Source organism: Diachasma alloeum, unplaced genomic scaffold (assembly GCF_001412515.2).
Source record: "Diachasma alloeum isolate Michigan unplaced genomic scaffold, Dall2.0 Dall_scaffold_00315, whole genome shotgun sequence".
Classification (NCBI taxonomy): domain Eukaryota; kingdom Metazoa; phylum Arthropoda; class Insecta; order Hymenoptera; family Braconidae; genus Diachasma; species Diachasma alloeum.
In genome coordinates this window covers 607,769-628,578 of record NW_021680454.1, presented here as the reverse complement: position 1 = coordinate 628,578, position 20,810 = coordinate 607,769, and the positions used below count along the sequence as shown (strand labels likewise).

At 37.6% G+C, this 20,810-nt stretch overlaps 1 protein-coding gene and 1 long non-coding RNA gene across 3 annotated transcripts in view; both read right to left on the bottom strand.

The window, feature by feature from the left end:
- Positions 1 to 3,798: 3,798 nt before the first annotated feature.
- The window catches only part of LOC107039986 (glutamate decarboxylase), a 25,761-nt gene continuing 8,749 nt past the window's right edge, over positions 3,799 to 20,810 (bottom strand). For both annotated transcript variants that reach the window (XM_015259872.1, XM_015259873.1), the window contains 7 exons: positions 14,172 to 14,488; positions 13,439 to 13,690; positions 12,874 to 12,941; positions 7,118 to 7,196; positions 5,764 to 5,913; positions 5,510 to 5,704; positions 3,799 to 4,925 (listed from right to left, as the gene is read on the bottom strand). In XM_015259872.1, coding sequence (XP_015115358.1) covers positions 4,752 to 4,925; positions 5,510 to 5,704; positions 5,764 to 5,913; positions 7,118 to 7,196; positions 12,874 to 12,941; positions 13,439 to 13,690; positions 14,172 to 14,488 — 1,235 coding nt within the window. In that variant the 3' untranslated portion in view covers positions 3,799 to 4,751. The remainder of the gene's footprint in view (positions 4,926 to 5,509; positions 5,705 to 5,763; positions 5,914 to 7,117; positions 7,197 to 12,873; positions 12,942 to 13,438; positions 13,691 to 14,171; positions 14,489 to 20,810) is intronic.
- Positions 14,795 to 15,829, bottom strand: LOC107039988. The gene is made up of 3 exons (XR_001460992.1): positions 15,706 to 15,829; positions 15,028 to 15,088; positions 14,795 to 14,957 (listed from the first exon to the last, which is right to left on the bottom strand). It is a non-coding gene; the product is annotated as an uncharacterized LOC107039988 (long non-coding RNA).

Sequence of the window (20,810 nt, the reverse complement as noted above, 5' to 3'; positions counted from 1 at the left end):
CCTATGTTGTTCAGACACAACAATTGAGGATAAACCATTATTTTTTTTTGTGACTGGCGAGTTTAGAATATTTTAATTGTCTATTAGTAAATTTATGAAGATTTTCATTCCCTCAATGAATTAATTTATTTATTTTTTTTCAATTTTCATTTTATTTTGTTCATTCTTTTTTTTATTTTATTTTATATAATTTTGAATTCCCCTGAAAATTCAAGAGAATTAAAAAATTCATTCAACTTAAATCACAACAAATTATCAAATGTCGGGAAAATAAACATAAAAATCAACTATTGCACGAAAAAAAAAATGTTAGCAAGTTTAAAATATTTTTATCGCCTACTAATAAATTTATAAACATTCTCATTCCGTCAATGAAAATGCTCTAATTATATTATACATTATATATAATTATAAATTTGATTACGTTAATAAATTCATTTTTATTTTATTTTTTCATTCATTGTTTTTACTATTTTATTTTATATAATTTTGAATTCCCCTGAAAATTCAGGAGAATCTAAAAATTCATTCAACTTAAATCACAACAAATTATGAAATGTTGGGAAAACAAATAAAAAATCATCTATTTTACGGAAAAAAACAATCGCATTTGTATTTTGAGATAACATTTGTTTATTAGACACTCTGATATACACTGGGCAATACTTTGGGCAATGAGATGGAGCGGGTGTCAATAAATACACGTTACGACACAACATAAGCATTGACGCCGTACCCCACAGGGGGAGTATTCACTCCAAGTGGTTACAGACCGGCACTCGTTCTATGCGACAATTCGCGGACACTGCGCCTCTCCATCACTCTCATACGCTCTATCATGGGTACAGGTTTAAACATTGAACGTGGGCTCATTACGATGTTTTCTACTTAATTAATGCGATTAACTGATACAATTGTTCTCTCTTATCGAATGGAAGACGTGAGATTTTGTTGTTTATCTTATTCGCGGCTCTGCTTACCAAGCTTATACTTTAATTTGACTGTACTTTAATTGATCTAATATTAAGAGTCACTGGGTAGATCGGTAAAATTATTATTGACTCTGTGACCTCCACTCGTGTCAATTTCCTTCTCCACGATTTTCGATTTCTTAATTGTAGAAAAATTGAAGTTAGGTCGCGGGGTAGAGAAGAGGAGAAGATTATGTACAGTGTGAATAAAGAGGTCAGTTGTGAAGTGATAAAACAAGATGAATTTATTTCATTTCGTTGTCGAATTAAAGAAGATAACGATTTTTAATTATTTTCTCATCTGTGACAGCCAGAAAATTCTTATGACAAAACCTTTTTCATGAAGAAAAATGAGATTTCCATTGAAATTCATGATTTCAAAATGAATATTTCTTTTATAAAATTATTATTTTATTTTTCAAAATAGATTTTTCTGTAAAATTCAATTAAATGTTTCGTTTAAAATTTCTAAAAGCAACATTTTTCACGAATAACAATGGGATTTGCATTAGAATCCAAGACGTCAAATTAATTCTCAATCTGTCATAACATTTTGCATAAAAAATTCAGGAATATTTAATGAAGAATAATCCTTAAGTCGACTTATCCTGTTTTACTCTCCACTACTGAGTTGATATGTCGTGAATATTCACTCAAATAAAAACGATGAAGTGAGAATGAAATTGATACGAGCCTCAATACTCGGCATCTAAACACCTAAACGATACCCATTCAAAAATATAACTATCAACACGACTGAAAAAAATAATCCTTCAACAAAGCCAAAATTAATGAATGTAAAAATAGCAACATCAAACTGGATATGTGCCTCTTCAAAAAAACCGTATATTCCTGTCGTCAATTTTTACAATAATCCCCTCTCATCTCTTTAAAATCTGTATTCATCGACATCGTCAGGCAGAATTCTTCAACATTGCGACTAACGTGAGTGAACCGTTAGCCAAGATAAAATTGTTAAATTGAGATATAATCATTAACAACGATAGGACAGCTCTGTTATCAATATTTCACTCCCCACTTTCTCAGGTATCGGATCATAGGTGGATGTGTTTCTCTAAAAATACACTTCTGTCCATTAAACTGATTCTAGAAATCTTCTCCCGGACAAAATCTCCTCCCAAAAATCTCTTTCGAAAACTTATTCGCACAAGCACAACAATATTATCGATCATACGGTTAAAATGGAAAAAAAAATAAAACAGCTTCACAACATTTGCAAAACATCAATCAATATCGCTTGACTCAAGTGGGTTCACGCAATCGTCTCAAAAAAAAAAAAACAAGGAGGGAAAAACTATTATTATTTCATGAAAAAAAGAAAAACATCCCGTTTTCTTTTCACAGAAGACGGGATATTTATATAGCGTTCCGCATCTTGTGACGTCACAAAATATCGTTGGAAAGGATCCTGTATGTGTCTCGACTCATTCCCCATTCTCAAATAAAATGAAGGAAGAAAAAGAAACATAGAAACCTGAATTTTAAAAATAAACCTTTGTAACCCTTTTTTATATCAAATTTGGTGATTCCCCTCTCCAGGGAGATTTCCTTCGAGACATTTTGTCCGGAGGGGAAGATTCCGACTACTCATTAAACTCTATTTCGCGTGCACCATTTATATAATTTCTCATCTCCTCATTGTTTACACATTTCCCTGGACTGACGTGCGCAATTAGCCACGTATCGACAATTAATATGAACGAATTGAAATGATTCATTAGTAAGAACTAGCTGTTACATTTACACGATAACCAATGATCTACCAGATGTTGAATTGACGCCGAAAATCTACTATTGCCCTGCTACAAATGATCTTAACTTCGCCTAAATGCAACGATCGCCACAACGTCTCGTAGATTCTCAAAACAAAAAGACAAATAAATATTCAACCTCATAAATGTACATAAATACATATATTTGTTTTTTATCATAGTTAATATAGAATATTCTCTTATGTATTACATCTATACTTTTTCATCGTTATCATTACGTTTTATATGATTTTTCATTTACTGGCGAGTGTGTTGAGAACTATGAAGTTGTACGATCATTTCTCACTGTTTATTTTCGTCAAAGTAGAAGGAAACACCCTTGGCAAAACATGAGACAATGAATTTCCATAAATTATATAATAGTCAACAAATATTTAGTGACAAACCGAATAGTCTTGAATACTCGAATAAGCACGTACTTTCATGGGTTTCTGTTTTGTATTTCAAAACTTCAACGCTAATATATACTCTCCCGCAATCATTCACGTGATGTACTTTTCCCCCTGAATTATACTAATCAACAACGAAACAATTAATTCTCGGGTTAAACCCGAGCTCTGGCGACTGAAGATTGCACACAAATGTAAAAAATTAATCCAATAAATTTCAACTATTCACAGTGCCGGATTAATTTTACGAGTTTAATCCCCCGTCGACAGCCCTGACTCCTTTCGAATCTATTCAGAAAAATTGTTCGTCAACGAACGAATAGTTACTCCCGCACACTGAGAGAAAAACAAACACGTTGTCAAACAAGTCTTTTTGGCCGACAAAATCGCTAGTTGAAAATTGCCAAAAAAGAATTTGTTTGGTTCGAATTTGAAAGTCTCAGACATGAATAATTGTTCTGCTTCCGACAGTAACGAAATATTCGGCTCAAGAGGCGGATAATTTACACCAGACGGTGCCTTTTCAGGATGAAAATACCTCATACAGAGGAAAATTTATCAACAAATATTTTATTCCCAAGTTACAAGATTGCCATCATATCATTATTATTGTTTCATTTAAGGGTTCATTTCTTGTCTGTGATTATTAGACAACCGAAACGAAAAACTGCTATCCCTTGTTCCGCATAAAACAAAGATTTTTCGGGAGCAAAATTATGTATGGGAGTATCGACTAACGAGGGAGTCGATAAAAATTTTTCATTCCGGCGCACTCTCTGCATGTTTGGCACAAGAAAATCCTCTTATGATAATTTTCAAAAAACTATTTTCTCGGCACAAGTAGGACTTGTTTGAGAACTCTGTCGTGTTTCTCTCAGTGCAGTATTCTCCTATTTTATGCCACGAATCAGTTCAACTTAACGGTAAAATCAACGAATTATTATTCAGTAGACAGGGATTCCTTCGAAATAGATTATTCATGATTGATTTGAGACAACGGATAATTTCTCTGAACGGACTTTCTCAAACAATCGATTGAATTCGTTGTAGCTCGCACAACGCCTGGATGTTAGACTCTCAAAGTGCCAATTATTCTCATTCAATTCGCAAAATATTTCATTCACGAACGAGCCAGCTCGCTTCGCGCAATTACATTCTGGTTCAATGACAATGGCCCCTGCAGTGCTCATAAAAATTAATTCACCGATTTAATACGCTACTCAGCGATTATGGACTGGTTTAATCCTGAACCAGAACCACCTGCGTCCCTGATCATCGAGAGAACTGTAGTTTCATTCTCACTGAAGAGCATCTCTCACTGCTGTGTACTCTATTAAATTATTTACCTTAAGTCTATGTACTTTTCCTGATTTTTCTCAACAGTGGCTTCAACACTTAATTTTATGAATTACTTCTATCTCTAAATTGTTCGTGAAGGGGCTTCAGACGAATCGACCATTGCTGTGGCAACATTTTGCTTGGATAATTGATGTGTGAGCAAGTAATGCATCTGAATGCTTCACGGAAAATATGTCTTACTTCAATATTCATGGTTGTCGTCCTCGGTTAAGCTTTGTACACGGTTTGTCGGGGCAGATTTACAGGTCGTGGCCGAGCCGATCCATCTCGGCGAGGAGAAAGTCAACGTCGGCCTCTGTTACCGCGGCACTTGATATGATGTTTCTGAAGAAGTTTGGCCGCCGGTCGTCGGGCTGGTAGCCCACCATCAGGGTTCCCGATTCCATCATTCGGCCTTTTAGTATTGGGCAGATCTGGGGGAAGGAAGATCATTTCGGGGGTTCAGTAGTCGTTACATCAGTTTTTATGATAATCTTTTTTTTAGATGCAAATAGTGAAGGATTTTTCAATTTTGTTTGTAAATTCGGTTGTTCGGTCTCAACTTGTGATGAAGGGTTGTCATTATTTGAGGGATTTTCGTCGAAAAGGTGATTTATTTATTTATTAAAGGTCAACTAACAGTTCGACGTGAAGAATAAACGCGAGATCTGAGTTGAATTAATAAAATCATTCGAAATTTTGTAAAAGGAAACGGTTTAATTTATTAAATGTTAAACTGTTAATTAAACAGTTTAAAATGAAGACTAAACTTCAGATCTTCAAACTTTAAATAATAAAATCATTTAAAAAATTTGAAAAATAAATTTGTTTATTTATCAAATATTAATTAAACAGTTCAAAGTGCAGAATTCAGATCTTCAGAGTTTGAATAACAAAATAATTTCAAAATGTTGGATAATTTATGGTCAAAGGGGGTTTCCATTGAAGCTCTGCAAAAGGATAAAAAATCAATAATTGTCTACTATGATGACACCAGTGTTACTATCGTTCCACACACCTCGCCGAGAATTTTTTCCCTCTGAGCATTATGCGGCATATTCCTGACTCGCGTCGGCAGATACCAGAAGCAGACATTAACCATCTCGGGCTCCAGGATGAGATAAAATTTATCCGGCATCTGCTTGATGCGCTTCACCATGTATTCGCTGAGCTCCATGAGGCGGTCCATGTGCTTCTCGAATCCGTCCGAGCCCTGAAAGTTGATAGTCCGCGTTAACAATTTGCGGCTCCATCACCCGCTGATTAAGGTACCTTGGCACGCCATTGCAGCCACAGTTTGAAGATATCGTTGTGACGGCCGCACTGAATTACTTTGTCGCCTGTGTCGTACTTGACGTCGTAGAGCTTGTCGGTCATGAAGAGGTACTCGGCGGACATCTGATTGCAGCTGATCAGGAGGCCCTGAGTTTTTGGGAAGACTTTACTGTGAGTTCATCCCACATTTTTTTAATTCGTGGATTATTGGTGGGTAAACGTGACATGATAATGCCAGAGTTTTCCATTGCATTCGTTCCATTCGGACCGAGGGAGAAAATTAGCCAGCTTGATAGAAAGAAATTTAATGCCTTAAAGCCACCCGAATAAGTCGAGGTCGCGCCGTTATCCTTCGAATTTAACACGGGGCCACGGTCATATCAGCGCAAAAAGGGCCAGTAAAGTCATATATCTCCCGCTCCACACAAAAGGGATAAAAGAGGTACCGCTTGCGCACCTCGCGGAAGTGCCCGCTCCAGTTCCGGTCGATACCGGCGGATGTCCACACATGCGCAAATCTCGCGAATCAGATACACAAACCCGGTTATACATCGTCCTCCCGAAAATGGCGACCACCTGACACTGAGTTTCCGCAATTGCGCTGGAAAACATCTACAAATGATTGCGGAGGAGCTCAACCCGAGCACGGAGAGAAATATTCAATGGAAATTGCGTATCTCTTTCGTAATTCCGAAGCGAAATGTGGCTGTAGGAAATTTTACGGAACTGTCACGAAATTTTTCCGGAGCGTTCCGTAATTTTTCGCAGGAGATTCAGATAAAAATTACGGAAAAATTTTATCTGAATCTCCTGTGAAAAATTACGGAACGCTCCGGAAAAATTTCGCGACAGTTTCGTAATCGGTGAGCGAATTGTGAATTCATCGTCGTTCCCTCCTCGACGGACTCGGGGAGCTGACGAAAATCACAACAGTCATGTCAAGGGCAGAAATATATGACAAACAATAACGTCGAACTGTCTCTCATTCCGACCCTCGGGAGGGGAAAAAAAATTCTCAGTCGTGCAACAGCCGGCGAACGGAATTTTAATATCCCGTTGGGGGTGAATTTTTCCAGGGCAGGGTTGATGATCAGGGGTGGGAGTTTAGCAATAACTACACTCGTGCACAGGCGCGCGGAGAGGGGGAGAGCCTAACCCTCCGTCATGAGCCGTCCCAAGGCCCTATCTCCGGGTAACATATGTTATCTCTTAGTTTAATTAAATACCACCAGTGTCCGGGAGCGCGCGCGCCCTCGCCGGATCGAGAATTCGCTCATTTTGGGGTACGCGAGCCCTCGAATAGACGATTTCAGATCTGTCATGGTTATGATGAGGAGTTTTTCGTACTTACCTCCTCTTTGAAGTGAATTGTCGAGCACTGGAGGAGGGCTCCCATCAGCTTGTGCGGGTTCCAGGTGACGGAGTCAGCGCTGTAATCGTTGAAATTGATTTTTCCAATTTGGTTATATTCACATTGAAAAACAAGATTTATTACGAGACTTACACGGAGAAAATCTACCTGAATTGGAAAAATACTGAAGTATAAAAATATTTAATATTTTAATACTTTATTTTATTTATTTTTTATTTTCTAAAAATATTTTTTGTATTTTATACTGAAGTTTAAAATATAATTAACACTTATATTACACTGGAGCGTGCTTGGTACAACCCGGGACGATGCGAAATAATTATTCTCGAATTGAAGCACTAATTTCCCATTCGAGACCTTCAACAGACTTAAATTATAATTTTCAAGTCTCATTTAGGTCGATTTTCCTTTTCAATTCCTGTTTTAATTAAATTTTTTGAAAATCTTATCTTCGCACCTTTGAAATATTAAAATGAAGCATTATTTTTTTGAGTGTTAAAAAGATATTAATTGAATTGAAACAAATTTCATTTAAAAAAAATATAGAAGTGTTGAAAAAAACATGAAGAGATGAAGTTAATAGAGCGTCAATCTGAGGTGATTTAGGTCGACATGAGGTGTCTCAGCTGGTTGTTCAAATCAGCCCCATGGGATTGCACCGGGGAAAAGGGAAATGGGCCCCAAGTGCTGGGTAATACTAGCTCCATCAATTTGAGACCAAGGGGGGCTGTTAATACATAGCTGCGGCGATGGATTTAACCCTGGGTGGCTGTTCGAAAACACCCTCGTGGTTAGATGTTCAACCCTTTTAATCCAACGGTAATAGTACGGGCGAAAATTTGTGTTACTCTTGTAGGACGAGATGAATGACTTATCAAACTACTCCCGAACAATTTTTTAATTGAGAATATATATTTTTTTTCGTTCAATCGAGGATTCTTTTTCTATTGAAGAATATTTTTTTTAGTTCGAGAATTTAAGCACCCGTTTTGCTCCAGAATTCTTCAGAAAGATTTAAATGAAATGCTTTTGGATTTCATGAAATTTGTAGAATTCAGTAGCGAAGTGGTAAAAGGAGATAATTCAGTTTTGACTATTGACCAGTTTTCAATGAATATCTCGGAATCTAAGGGAGATAGAAAAATTTTCCTTATAACCTTTTTTGTAGAGCCGATTCAGTGCTACAACAAATGTAATTATGAAAATTTCGCTATCTCCCTTAGATTCCGAGATATTGATTGAAAACTGGTCAATGGTCAAAGTTGACTTGTCTTCTTTTACCACTTCGCTGCTGAATTATGCTTCAATAATTTTTTTATTGTTGTTGTATGGATGGATTGAGAATTATTCATTATAATAATCGAAAAATCCGTGAGAATCCACGAAACTAGGGCGATATTCCGAGGGGGGGATTTCTCCTGATTACTCTCTCAATGACATGTTTATGACAAATGTTATCGATACATGGCAAGTGACAGGAATGCCGAGCAGTTGGCCCTTTCACGATGCACTGTGGATGATGCTGAAGGGCTCTCGGAGACCTCAAGAGTCCCTTCCCCCGCAAACGCTACTTCCCCATGAGACTAGCGAGATGAGGGCATAAGAGTTTCCATGTCCCACGCAGATCTCACTCCATTAGTTACACTCTCGATAGCCAACCCATTGTTCATCCAAGTGTGATATCCCTGTCGTAAATGTCTCTCTCAGTACTACCTAAACTCCATCAATTTGTCTAATAAAATTACTGGGTGAGATGATTTTCACTTTTTATCGCGTTAAAAATTTCTCAATTTTTAATTTCGAAACTGCGAGGAATTTTTTAAGTTGAAAAGTTTCGGAAAGTTGACAAGAAAGTGACAGGTCGCATTGAAAAAAAATTACCCGTCCTATCCCAACAATTTTTTGACATTAAAAAAATTAATTTCAATGAAAAAAAAAGTTTTTCATCTGCATTTTGAAGAATAATGGGGTAAAACGGGTTGTTTTGTTTTGAAATTTTGTGGGAATTTTCATTAATTATGGTTGAATAATTTTCCAGCGGTTTTTGTTCATATATATTTTTTTAGATAATTAAAAAAAATTAATAATAAAGAAAAAAAATCAAAACTTGGAAATTACGCGAGATTTTTTTAATTGGAAAATTTCACAACAGTTGACAAAAAATTCCATGTCCAATTTAAAAAAAATACCCGTCCTGCCCCAACAGTTTCCAGACATTAGAAAAATCAATTTCAATGAAAAAAAATTATTCATCTGCATTATGAGGAATAATGGGGCAAAATGGGTTGTTTTGTTCTGAAATTTTGGCAATTGTTATGGAATATGCGTTTGCATAATTCTCCAGCGTTTTAGCTCAGTATTTTCGCACGATCACGCCTGTGGTGCCAATTATTCTTTTTTTTTTCCTCGCGACTATGAAAGCGCGTGGATTTGAATTTGGTGGGCGAACTAGTGGGTGGTGATTAATGGGATTCGCATCTGGGTGTGGCGCGTGCAGTCGTCCTCGACCCCATTACAACCCACTCCAATTTGGCTATAGGTGTCAACCCCAAAAGCCTCCCCGCGAGAACCATATATATTACCCCCCACAACTGGATGCTAATTACCCCGAGGGGGCACTCAAAGTCGATAGTGCCAGATTACCGGCAAGAACCTCCAAATTCACTTTAGAGAGGGCCATTTTCATTCAAGACTGACGTGATTTCAAGACAATGCGAACCTACATTTTAGTTCCACTGAAAGTTCAAGGAATTTTCTGGTAAATAGATTTTTTAATTTTCAATCAATCGTAATTTGGCACTGAACAGTCATGACTTCATCGAAAATTCGAATAGGTCGAGTAAATCTCGTCTCATTGCTGTTCAAAAATTTGAAATTTCATGATTTTTTCCCCCTTAAAACGCATTAAACTTCATTTTACCAAAAATGGCTAGTCAACGATCCATGAAATTTCAATTTTTTCCGGACAGTGAATCCTGTTAGAAATTTTTCAGTGAAATTTACGGTAAAAGTCTTGAAAAATTCTAACAAGTAATATTGTCCCTAAAATTTCATGAAATTCTGAATTTTCAATGACAAAATTTCATAAATTTTCATTGATTAATATTAAATTGATCATAAAATTAATGAAAAACACCGGAATTCAGAAAAAATTCTCCTTGAATTCAAGATTACTCTGAATTTACATGGAATTCGTTGAAAAATTCCTGGAATTCCAAGAATTTTAAGGAAATTCTTTGAAAATTCATGTAAATTGTGGAATTTTTATCTTCCTGTCGCTGAAAAAATTAGATTCTACTTAGAAGTTTGACATTCCATTCACCTTCTCCCCTTAAATCAAATTCAATATCTTTTTCCGGAAAATTTAGTCATTATTGTTAAAAATGTTTTCAACAATGATGCGAAATTGCCGAAGTCAAATCGCTGATCTCAGCCCCGATAATAAGCCCATAACTTAAGCCCAAAGGAGCACCAAAACAATGTGGGTACCACTTTGCCCCCAACAATCCAACCTAAAGCTAAAAGACAACCCGAAGTATGAAAAGGACTAAAAAAGAGATAAAGAGGAATAAATGCGAATGAAGGAATAGAATAGACCTTGAACTTTACCCGGGAGTTTTCTTTTCTCCAGCCTTTACTCGGCTCTTACCAGTAATCATTCTCGACTTTATCACAACGCGTTGAAGAAGGACGGGAGACAGACAAAGAGAGTCAAAAAATGGTGAAAAAAGGCGAGGAGGAAGGAGAAAGAGCCCGGAATATAGCAGACGCTGGCGTCCTTTGTACCAGTGAGTTTAATCCGGCATTGTCGGGCACCCATGGAATTGAGGGGGGGAGTTGGAGGCTTTATTTCAGCCTCGCCGAGCGGACGGACGACGTTGCCGACGTCAATAAGAGGAGAGTCCTGTTCCTCCGTAAATGCGCTCCGGGGAACGAATCCAGCTGTTGCGTTTTCCCCGTCGGATAACTACACTAGACGCTTCTCTCACTTTCACATGTACACTTGATTTTTTTTTCGGTGAATACCGAGGGATTTTTTAATCAAAACTATACTCCAGGCGAAAAGTGGGTTTTAACAATTAGTGTGGTGTGAAAAAAAATTTTCATTTTGTGGGGTAGAGCGGGCAGATCAATCCTGAGGCATATTTTGAGGGGGAATTCCAGACAGATTTTTAGGAGATTTTTCTGGGGTTGAATTTAGGATTAAATTTGAGAAAAAGAAATTGGAATTCGGGAATTGCGTTGAGCGGAGGAATTCTGGTTCTCAATTCAATGATTAGGACATTTTTGATCCTCATTTTAAAAGTGAGAGAACTCCTGAGTGATAAACTCCTAATCCTGATCAAGATCTGATAAAAATGAGAATTTGTTCAAAATAAAATGAAGGAATTCCTAATCCTAGTTTATCTAGGAAATTGAAGAATTCCTAATCCTATTTAAGAAGTCGGAGAATTATTTCTCAATTTTTTGGGGCATTTCTAATTTTGTTCAGAAATTCTGAGAATTCCTAATCCTTATCAGAAAGTTAAAGAATTCTTAATTCGTATTAGAAATTCAGGATATTTCTAATCCTCACCAAAAGAATAGAGAAAAGGAAAACAAATTTGTGGGAAATGATAATCCTAAGTATCTGGGTTTCTCCTAAAATCCTAATTAGAATTTTAGGAGAAACTAAAATCCTAATCCTAATTAAGAGTCTAGGAAGGCCCAACACAGTTCGAAAATTAGAAAATTCTCATCATTGAGAAAAGAGGAAATTGCGGCTATCGACTCGTACATGAAAAATCTCCCAATCCTAATCCTAAAGAACGCTAATCCTAAGAAAGACCAACCTTTTCAATCCACCGTGCTACAAAAATGGCAAATCCACCCAATTAAAACTGAAAAAAAAATCTTTTTTCACTGAAAAAAAATTAGTTCTACACCTCATCGCACTTTCCCTACATCTCCACCCCGAAATTACAAAAAAAAACATCCCAAGTATTGTAAAAGGAAGACTGAAAGGGGATGAACAGATGCGCGTGGATGCAAATCGTGGATTAATCTCGCCAGCCCCATCGGTAGCAGACGATGCTCATCCCCATCCCCGTATTCTGACCCCACAGCGTGTGGTCCAACGCTAGTGCCCGAGGGTCGCCGGATAGTGTCGCTATGGATGCGAAAGTTGGCATGTGTCAGAGACAAGAGTCACTCCTTTCAGTCCCATAAACATCACGGATTACGACAGTACTTCATCATCCTTCAATCACCCTCCAACCCTCCGCCGATTTTCCCTCCGCAAAATCACTCTCTTCAAAAAAAAAAATTGCCCTTCATGTGAAACCCATTTCCCTCCGGCGAAATTCCCATTCACATGTAAAGTCATCTTCCGCATTGAGTGTGCAAATAACCAATACGTATTGATTTTGTTATTACGTTGAGCTTATGAGCGAGGGACCTGAGCGAGCCCTGAGTGTTTTTCTAAAAGGACTCCATCAAACTAAGCCCCAATAAACTATAAAAGTCCGGGATTAAGTCGCCCCGAACAGCGCACACTGCGTTCCCATAGGAGTCTGCTTGAAAAACCATTCGCTAGCATGACTACACCGTCTCTGCACTCGTCGATGTATCATTTATATTGCCCAGCTTGTGTATAAATTGTTCAATGGCTTGCAATAAATTTGGGGAGATTGGTGCCACAGAAGGTGCAGATTTGCGTTCCCCTTCGATGCTAAAATTTCAAAAAATGCACTCACCGTTCGATGCCAGTCAGTCTTGGATGCCTGTACTTCTTCGAGAGAAGGAGCCCACCACCCCACGCCGCCTAATGATATCGTAAAAATCACAGGATCAATCGTAATGTTTTATGATTGCAGATATTGTGTGGAGAAATTCATAATTAAAGTCTTCATAATTAAAGACTATTGTCTAGCTAGTTATAATAAAATCCGGAAGAGGATGCTGTTCAATTGGATGATTACTACAGCTGCATTAATCGGAGAAGACCGTCATGTAGATTAATCTAATTGAAAAACCAAAGCGTAAAGTCCACTTCCCCAGAATAGCGAAAAGCACTTTAATCTGGCGTTTCACTATTCCCCAACAATTTGGCCCACGCCAGCAGCTAGTGACACCACTCCAACCTTCTCACATTTATTATTTAGGATAATACTCTTAGACACTTGGCATTTGCACCTGAAAATCCGTTCAACAGCTTTCCACATTGGATTTGAATAATTGAGTCTCATTTCCCCAATTCGCCGATTCATTCGAAACCAACAGCGTTAACTATGCTAATAGCCAGGATGTTTTGTTACTCACGTCAATGTGCAGCCAAAGATTGTACTTTTCGCAGATGTCGGCGATTTGGGAGATCGGATCGAATGCACCAATAACGGTTGTTCCAGCAGTTGCGTTGACGAAGAATGGAATGTGTCCCATTGCTTTGCGCTCCAGGATGAGCTGCTCAAGCTTTGAGGGAATGAGCCTGCCGTGCTCATCGCTGGGGACCATCACACAGTTGTCGGTGCCGAGACCGCAGACGGATGCGCAAGATTTTACGGAGTAGTGACACTTAAGGGTAAGAATATGAGGATAATTTAGTAGTTGTTTAAAGTTGAAAGGGAAGTGTGAATTCTAATCCTAAGATGACTAGGGAATCAGAGGATTTGTGATTCTGACTGTAGGATAGGCATTTATGAGTCCTAAGGAATCAGGAAATTTTGTAATTCTATTAAGAAGTTCAGAACATTGATAATTCTGGAATAAAGAATAAGACAATTTCTAATTCTCATTAGAGAACTGGAAGATTTACAGTTCTCATCATGTAATTAGACAATTCCTGATTCTAGCCATAGAATAAGGAAATTCCCGAACCCTAATCTATGAAAGTAAGATTAGGATTTCTCTAAATTACTCAATGCTAAGTAAAGAAAAGCCTATAGAGAATCTGGAAGTTTTTAATCCTTGATTTACGCTCCAAAGCTCCTAATCCTAATGGAAGAATCTAATTCTGCATAGACCATCATATGAATTCTGAATGCAAGTCTATTACCTGATCAGAAGTGAACATGACAAGTTGTCCTCCGACAGCGGAGAGTCCCTTTTCCTTATAATGAGGAAACATTTTGTGCCTGGCAGCCAGAAAAGCATAGAGATTGCTGATTGACCCACCAGGTGCCAGGATCGAGTCCCCAGTATTCCACCCAATCAATTCCCTCATCTTCTCCAGTACCACGTGCTCCATGAGAATAAAAACAGGTGCAATCTCGTAGGTGAACATATTGGTATTTGCGGTGGCGGTCAGCCACTCCCCGGCCATTGAGACCAGATCCAGACCACAGGACAGTTGGTTGAAAAAGTGAGGGTGGCCTTAAACAAAAAATCCCAAAAAATCTGTACAACTGTCTGGATAATTCTCGCTGAATCTGCTCCGCCAAAACAGTGAGACAGATTTCAAGATATGTTACTCCATGGAGTAGTGCAGCATCATCACAATTCATCAGAACGAGCACCTCCGGAATACTCAGAGTAATTACTCGTCCCATGACAGCGATGTTACGAGTATTATTAATGTGAAACCTCGAGACGTGATTTAGGAAAGAGGACATTCTGATGTAATTAAGACATTTTCATGAAAAAATAGCAGTAAATGAGGGGATTAATTACTTAATCATATACATTTCATCGCGTGCATTTATTGGGAATCCATACAGAAGAGTTATGTGTTATTTCATATTTTAGAACTGATATTCGTAGGTATTTCATATAAATCGAGATGGCCCAGAAGACGATTTTCATTGAAGGGTGACGCAATATCAATCCGGTTCGGTTCCTCATTCTGAAAATCGGGTGATTAATTAGTGAGATTGTTTGCGCAATAGCGATTAATGGAAGATTATTCTACGTACATGCGCAGATCTTACTACGCCCGCGACAAGCGAAGTTGCAACAATCGTTATCGGTTTGACACTGAAAGGATAAAATTTAATCAAATATTTGAAGTTCATTGTTGTAAGTCGTTTGGATTCAACACACTGATAAGTGATATCATATTGACTGTAGATATGCAGCAGATTAATCAGAATCCATGCAAAAATTAGGAAGTTAAAATTCAGGAAGGAAGACATGTAGAAGATGCAGTTCAATTCGCTTTCGCGATTGAGAGAGTTTTCAGATTTTCTCTATCAACTTTGGAATTTGATTTAATTTGTGACTGTTGGAATAGCCTTGGTCAACAACTTTAATGATAAGATGATTCTGATTGAAACTGATCAAATTGACAGAAAATCCAAATTCAAGCTGGATCAGCCAATTTTGATTACTTTCTGATCAGCAGTCATTTTTATGATCATTCTGAGTATTCTTTCTTCTAAGACAATAATTGGAATCATTGTGATATATGTTCTATGATCAAATTGATCTAGTAATTGTCCTTGTGCTGTCTAGTCTTGATGAAATGGAAATTGAAATCCACTGAAATTCTTGATCTTTCTTCAATTTTCAAACTTTCTGAAGAATGAAAGCTGCATTTTCAGTCTTGTGTAGTATAATCACATCACACATTTTTAGTAATAAAAGTAACTAACCGGTTGTCGCCTGTCCCTACACTGTCCGCTGACAGCCACCATCGCCATAGCAATTACCATGAACACAGCGAGGAACTTCATGATGTAAACCGTATTTTTCTTGGACTTCTTTCAACAAAGTCGATTGAGTTCAAAGCGGGTGATGAGCGACGGAGGCGAGTGCCTTTATATATGAGCCCCTAAGACTTTCTTGAAATTTATTTTTTCTTGCAATAATATTTGCGCACGTGCAGTTGACAAGATAAGATCACCTGATGATCCCGTTTTACTTAATCGCTGTTCATGATCAGAAGAGCATTGACGTCAATGCTTTGTTCAGCCCGGTATGAATGATCTTATAATAACATATTCTATATTGCGTGCTGCCTTCGATGTTCTGCGGATTTATGACCAAATTGAGATGGCAGAAAATGAGGAAAGGAATAGTCTTCACATGCCGCCGGAGTCGCTTGCTCCATCAGACGATACTAAAGAGCACGAGTGTGAGAATTAAAGGGAAATATGACGAGGGACGGGAGAACAGGGTGAGAAAGGTTGAAGGTACATGGATGAAAACGAAAAGAGCTTTAAGCCCGCTCCCGGAGTATGTTGTCATCCGCTCGGATGAACATCGCACTCGGATCAAGCCTAATGCTTCTGTTTGATGGCTACCACCCCTCTTCGAACGGGAGAAGGGTAGGTCGCCTGCAATACCAGCATCAGCTTGTGTACATTGAGACAAAAAATATTTTCTCAAATAGAAAAATTCAATCTGGTGCTGACCCTTTAACGACCGTCCTACGTTTACTAGTTTCCTATAAAGGAATGTAATTTCTAGCATAATTTCTTGGTTATTCCATACTCCTATGGGTACTTTGCTCCTAAGAAAGGCTCGTCCAGTGATGACAAACAATAAATTAAGCCTTCAATGAAGTAATAATGAAGATATGACAGTAACTTTCGTAACTTATGGACAAAAAATTTGTTGATGTCCAATTTTTTTGGCCAAAGAAAGATTTGTTTGAAGACTTGTTCGTTCTTCTTTCAGTGCATCTGTGTCGAACAATAGAATTGTTATTTTCCGTTATTTGGTGTCTCGATCTTTCGGGCAGAAATTCTTCAAATAGATTCCGAATCCTTCAGGAGATTGAAGTCATTTCCGTTAGGGCAGTTGAAATATCTGTCAGTCGTTGTTTTGTAGCTTTCCAGGGGACTGAGGAGACTCTGAACGAGAAAGTAGAGGAGTTTGAGGCGAACGTATTAGTTCGACAAAGCGTTTTAATCTTCAGGAGTTACCAGTCTGATTGACGCATGACGCTTGGGTTCGCTTGTTAAAGGGGGATCGGGATTCTGCTCTCTCGTTCCCCTTGCGATATATTGCGACGAATGTGGGATTTGCCGAGTGCAGGAGACGTCTGTGCAGCGAACCGCGTGATTTTTGATCACTTGATTCGCCCCAGCGATGATGGTCTTTATATTTGGTTGCGAATGAGAGTTGTGGAGATGTGGGTATTGGCGATTTTTGATGAAGATGAAGAGGAAGTCCTATTAATTTGGTTAGATAATGATTTATAGAAGTGAATCAGATTTTTTAAGGCCTCGTGACTCGTTTTATTCAACTTAAGAGGTGAATTTAGGATAAAAATCAATGAATTAAGACGATTTGTAGAAAAAAATTGAGTCCTTCAATCCTTCCCGATCGATTCAACTTATCTGAAGAGATGAATTCAAGAACAGATTAACAAAATTAGGGCTTGAAGTGAAGATGAAAATGAACTCTCACGTTAATTCGTAAAAAAACAAGAAATTCTATTCAAAAGGATAAGAAAAATGGGAAAAAATTTATTTATTCCAAATAAATGATTTTTTAAAATCAAATAAATAATTTATTTTGATCAAATAAAGATTTACTAATAGTAAAAAAACATTTATTTAATATAAACAAAATTTTGAATAAATTTGTTTATTTAACTTCAAAATAAACTTTATTTGAATCAAATAAATAATTTTTCTGGGTGTAGACTTTAATTCCCATCGGATGGATGGCATTCCAAAAGCTCTTATTTCACCCCAAAGTACAATAAAATCCCGAAAAGATCGGTGTACCACTGTTTGTCGCGGCGTTATATCCGCAATTATCATGATCGGTGACTCGAGGCACGCGTCCGGTCCAACATGAGGGGTTGCTACTTCAAGATGTGCCTCCCCTCGTTCCTCCTTCACATCTTCCACTGATCTCTGGTGGGGCACACCCGTTGGACGGGCAGCCAGGGGCTCGAGGGTCGATGATCCGGAGAGCCCGCATTTTGCGCGTCACACGCGTCGCTGAACCACTAGATTGTTTGCAGAGGCTCTCAAATGCATGGAATACGCGTTACAAATCGGAGTTTCAGTTTTAATGTTGCGTGTCAATATCTGGGTGAATGGGGGAGGGATTAAAATGTACGGGACGAGGGAATGGAGTCACTGTCGGAACGTTTGGGTCGAAAGTTTTGCGAAGGGAGACTTGTAAATTTACTGAGTGAAGGTAGAAATTGAATTAAAACGGATTTTTTTTATAATTTAACATTTTTTTGGTTGAAATTTACGGTACATTTTTCTTAAATTTTTATTGGAAACAGTTTTACTGGAATTTCGAGGAATTGAGGAATTGAAAAGTCACAATTTGATGGAAAAATCAGTGGAAACTAAATTTCAGTTCAATTATTCCAAAAAAATAATAGAAATCATTAAAAATCGAATAAATTTATTTTTTTATTTGGGATTAATTGAAAATTGTACGTAATTTGATACGGAAAATTCATGTTTCGATTGAAAATTCAGATACGTTAAGGAATCGTTAAATCTCTACTGAAATTTCAAACTGAAAATTTGAATTTTTAGGAAAAAATCGAAGAAAACAGTAAATTTTCTTCTTGAGTAGCTAAAATAATTGATTAATAATTGATATATTTTGAAAATAAAAGGCGAAAGGTGAATATTCCTCCCAAAAATGCCACATAACCCGGTTTTCATCGACGCACAAAATTATTTTTGAACATGTCGCAAGAATTCCCCACAGTATACATTAAAACATGTTGAATTGCTCTATTCGACTAATTTGGAGCATTTTGCGGAGGGGAGCAGCAACGCAGTCTGGGGGAAGGGACGCTGGGGTGGATACCCAGAAAAGTATGTGAGGCTTCTGGGTAACCTGTCGCAGACACAACTCGGAGTTGGTGATAAATTAGAGGCTTAAGATTTGTATGAAGAGGAGTGTGTAACCCCGGATTAACGCTAATACTGCGTCATCCATCATGGCATATTGAGAGGAAAATGTACGATTACCGCTTGAGCTGCGGCTTATTATTTTTATCATGACGGGTATAGAGTCGAATGGAATATTGAAAAATGTCTTGAATGCTCTATTTTACAATTTTCGCTCGTAGAATTTCCAGAAATTTTTCCCGTCTAGCATTTCTTCCAGTTTTTTCCCGTTGAAAAATTCCCGTAAATTCTTTCCCCATCAATTTCTCCCTAGAAAAAAATTTCTAGGTAAATTTCACATGTTTTTCTTTCTCAGAGACATGAAAACTTTTCTTGGGAATAATTTTTCAGGGGAAAAATTATCCAGAGGATTTTTTACAGGAAAAAACGGAAATCAAACCGTTAGACGATTTAATAGAAATCGAATAGAATTTTTCTGTTGAATGTTCTCCATCTGAAATCATCAGATATAATAAAAAAATTCATTCGTTTTGAAATTCTAAAAAAAATTTCCGAAGAAAACGCCTGAATAATCAATAAAATACTTTATCCATTGAACAAAAGCTCTTCCCAAAGTGCACAGGGATTTTTCACCCGAAAAACATAAAATTCCACTTCCCCACACCCGAGCACAAAACATCCAAAAACTCCATGGGGATAAGCCCGAACTTTTAAAGCGTGTAAAATTGTTCTGCAGCTGTAGCCAAAAAAAAACTGAAAAATGGAAGGAACTCGCTCAGTGAATTCTCGAGGGTTCGCTTTAACCGTGACGTCGTCAAAATATCGACAAATTCCAGGGCGTAAGCACGCACGTGAAACTAGAATACCAATTTAAATTCCAGCAGTGTAGCCTTCTCTGTGTAACCCCCGGGTGAATGTGTGTTTCATCCAGTCATGCAGCGAAGGAGAGGGGGATGAACGTGAGGCTGCACAACCCTGGGCGCCACCCCAGTGTGTCCCGAGAGCCCCTATTTACTGTTACGCCAGACCTCGACCCTTCGCAGTTTGCCAGGAGGGGGAGGGGGGGGGGGCAAAATCGTGTAGAAATGGCTCTTAATTACACCGATCCCATTGAATTTACTATCCCCCAGGATAAATTGCCTGCGCGAGTGTCGCAAAGTGTTTTCCTTTTTTTTCTTACATTCAATTTGGAATCGTGATTTGCGCGATAAAAAGTTGTTCCGTTCGCAAGAATTTATTGAACTTTGGGAACAGTTCTGTGGACCAATGAATGTGAACTAATCGAATTGATGGAATGAAGAGAGAAAATTATTGCCGCAACATTTTGGGATGGGGTACGTTGAGAATATATTCAACAGAATTTATGTTGCACATGATTAATTTATATTCTTTCCGTTTGTCCGAATTTTCAATTTGAGGAATTATTTAGAGATTTTGCCACTGGAAATTTATGACTTGTCATTAATTCCTCTCTATATAATAATTTTTTTCTCGGTGAAACGCTAAAAATGAACAAAATTTGATTTTCAGTAAAGAAAAATATAAATTCGATAATTCGACATTGAAAATTTCTATTAATTTGTGCGTCCGAATGCAAAAGCACTCTATCAAAATTTAGAACTTCAAGATACCATAATTTTTAGGGAAAAAATTTTTTTTCGCTCTTTTTCAACAGCATTGAGTGTTAAGTCGCCCCTCAGCTGAGTTATCGCTAAATATCTCCAAATCTAAGCCCGACATCAAAATTTTCATAATAACCTTTTTTATAGCTCTCAATTCGCCCCACAAAAAAGATAATAACAAAAATTTCGCTAACTCCCCTAGATTTCGAGATATTCGTTAAAATTCTCCAATAGCCAAACTCGACTCGAACATTTTTACCTCAATAAAAAAAAAAAAAAAAAATTTTACCTCTTCTC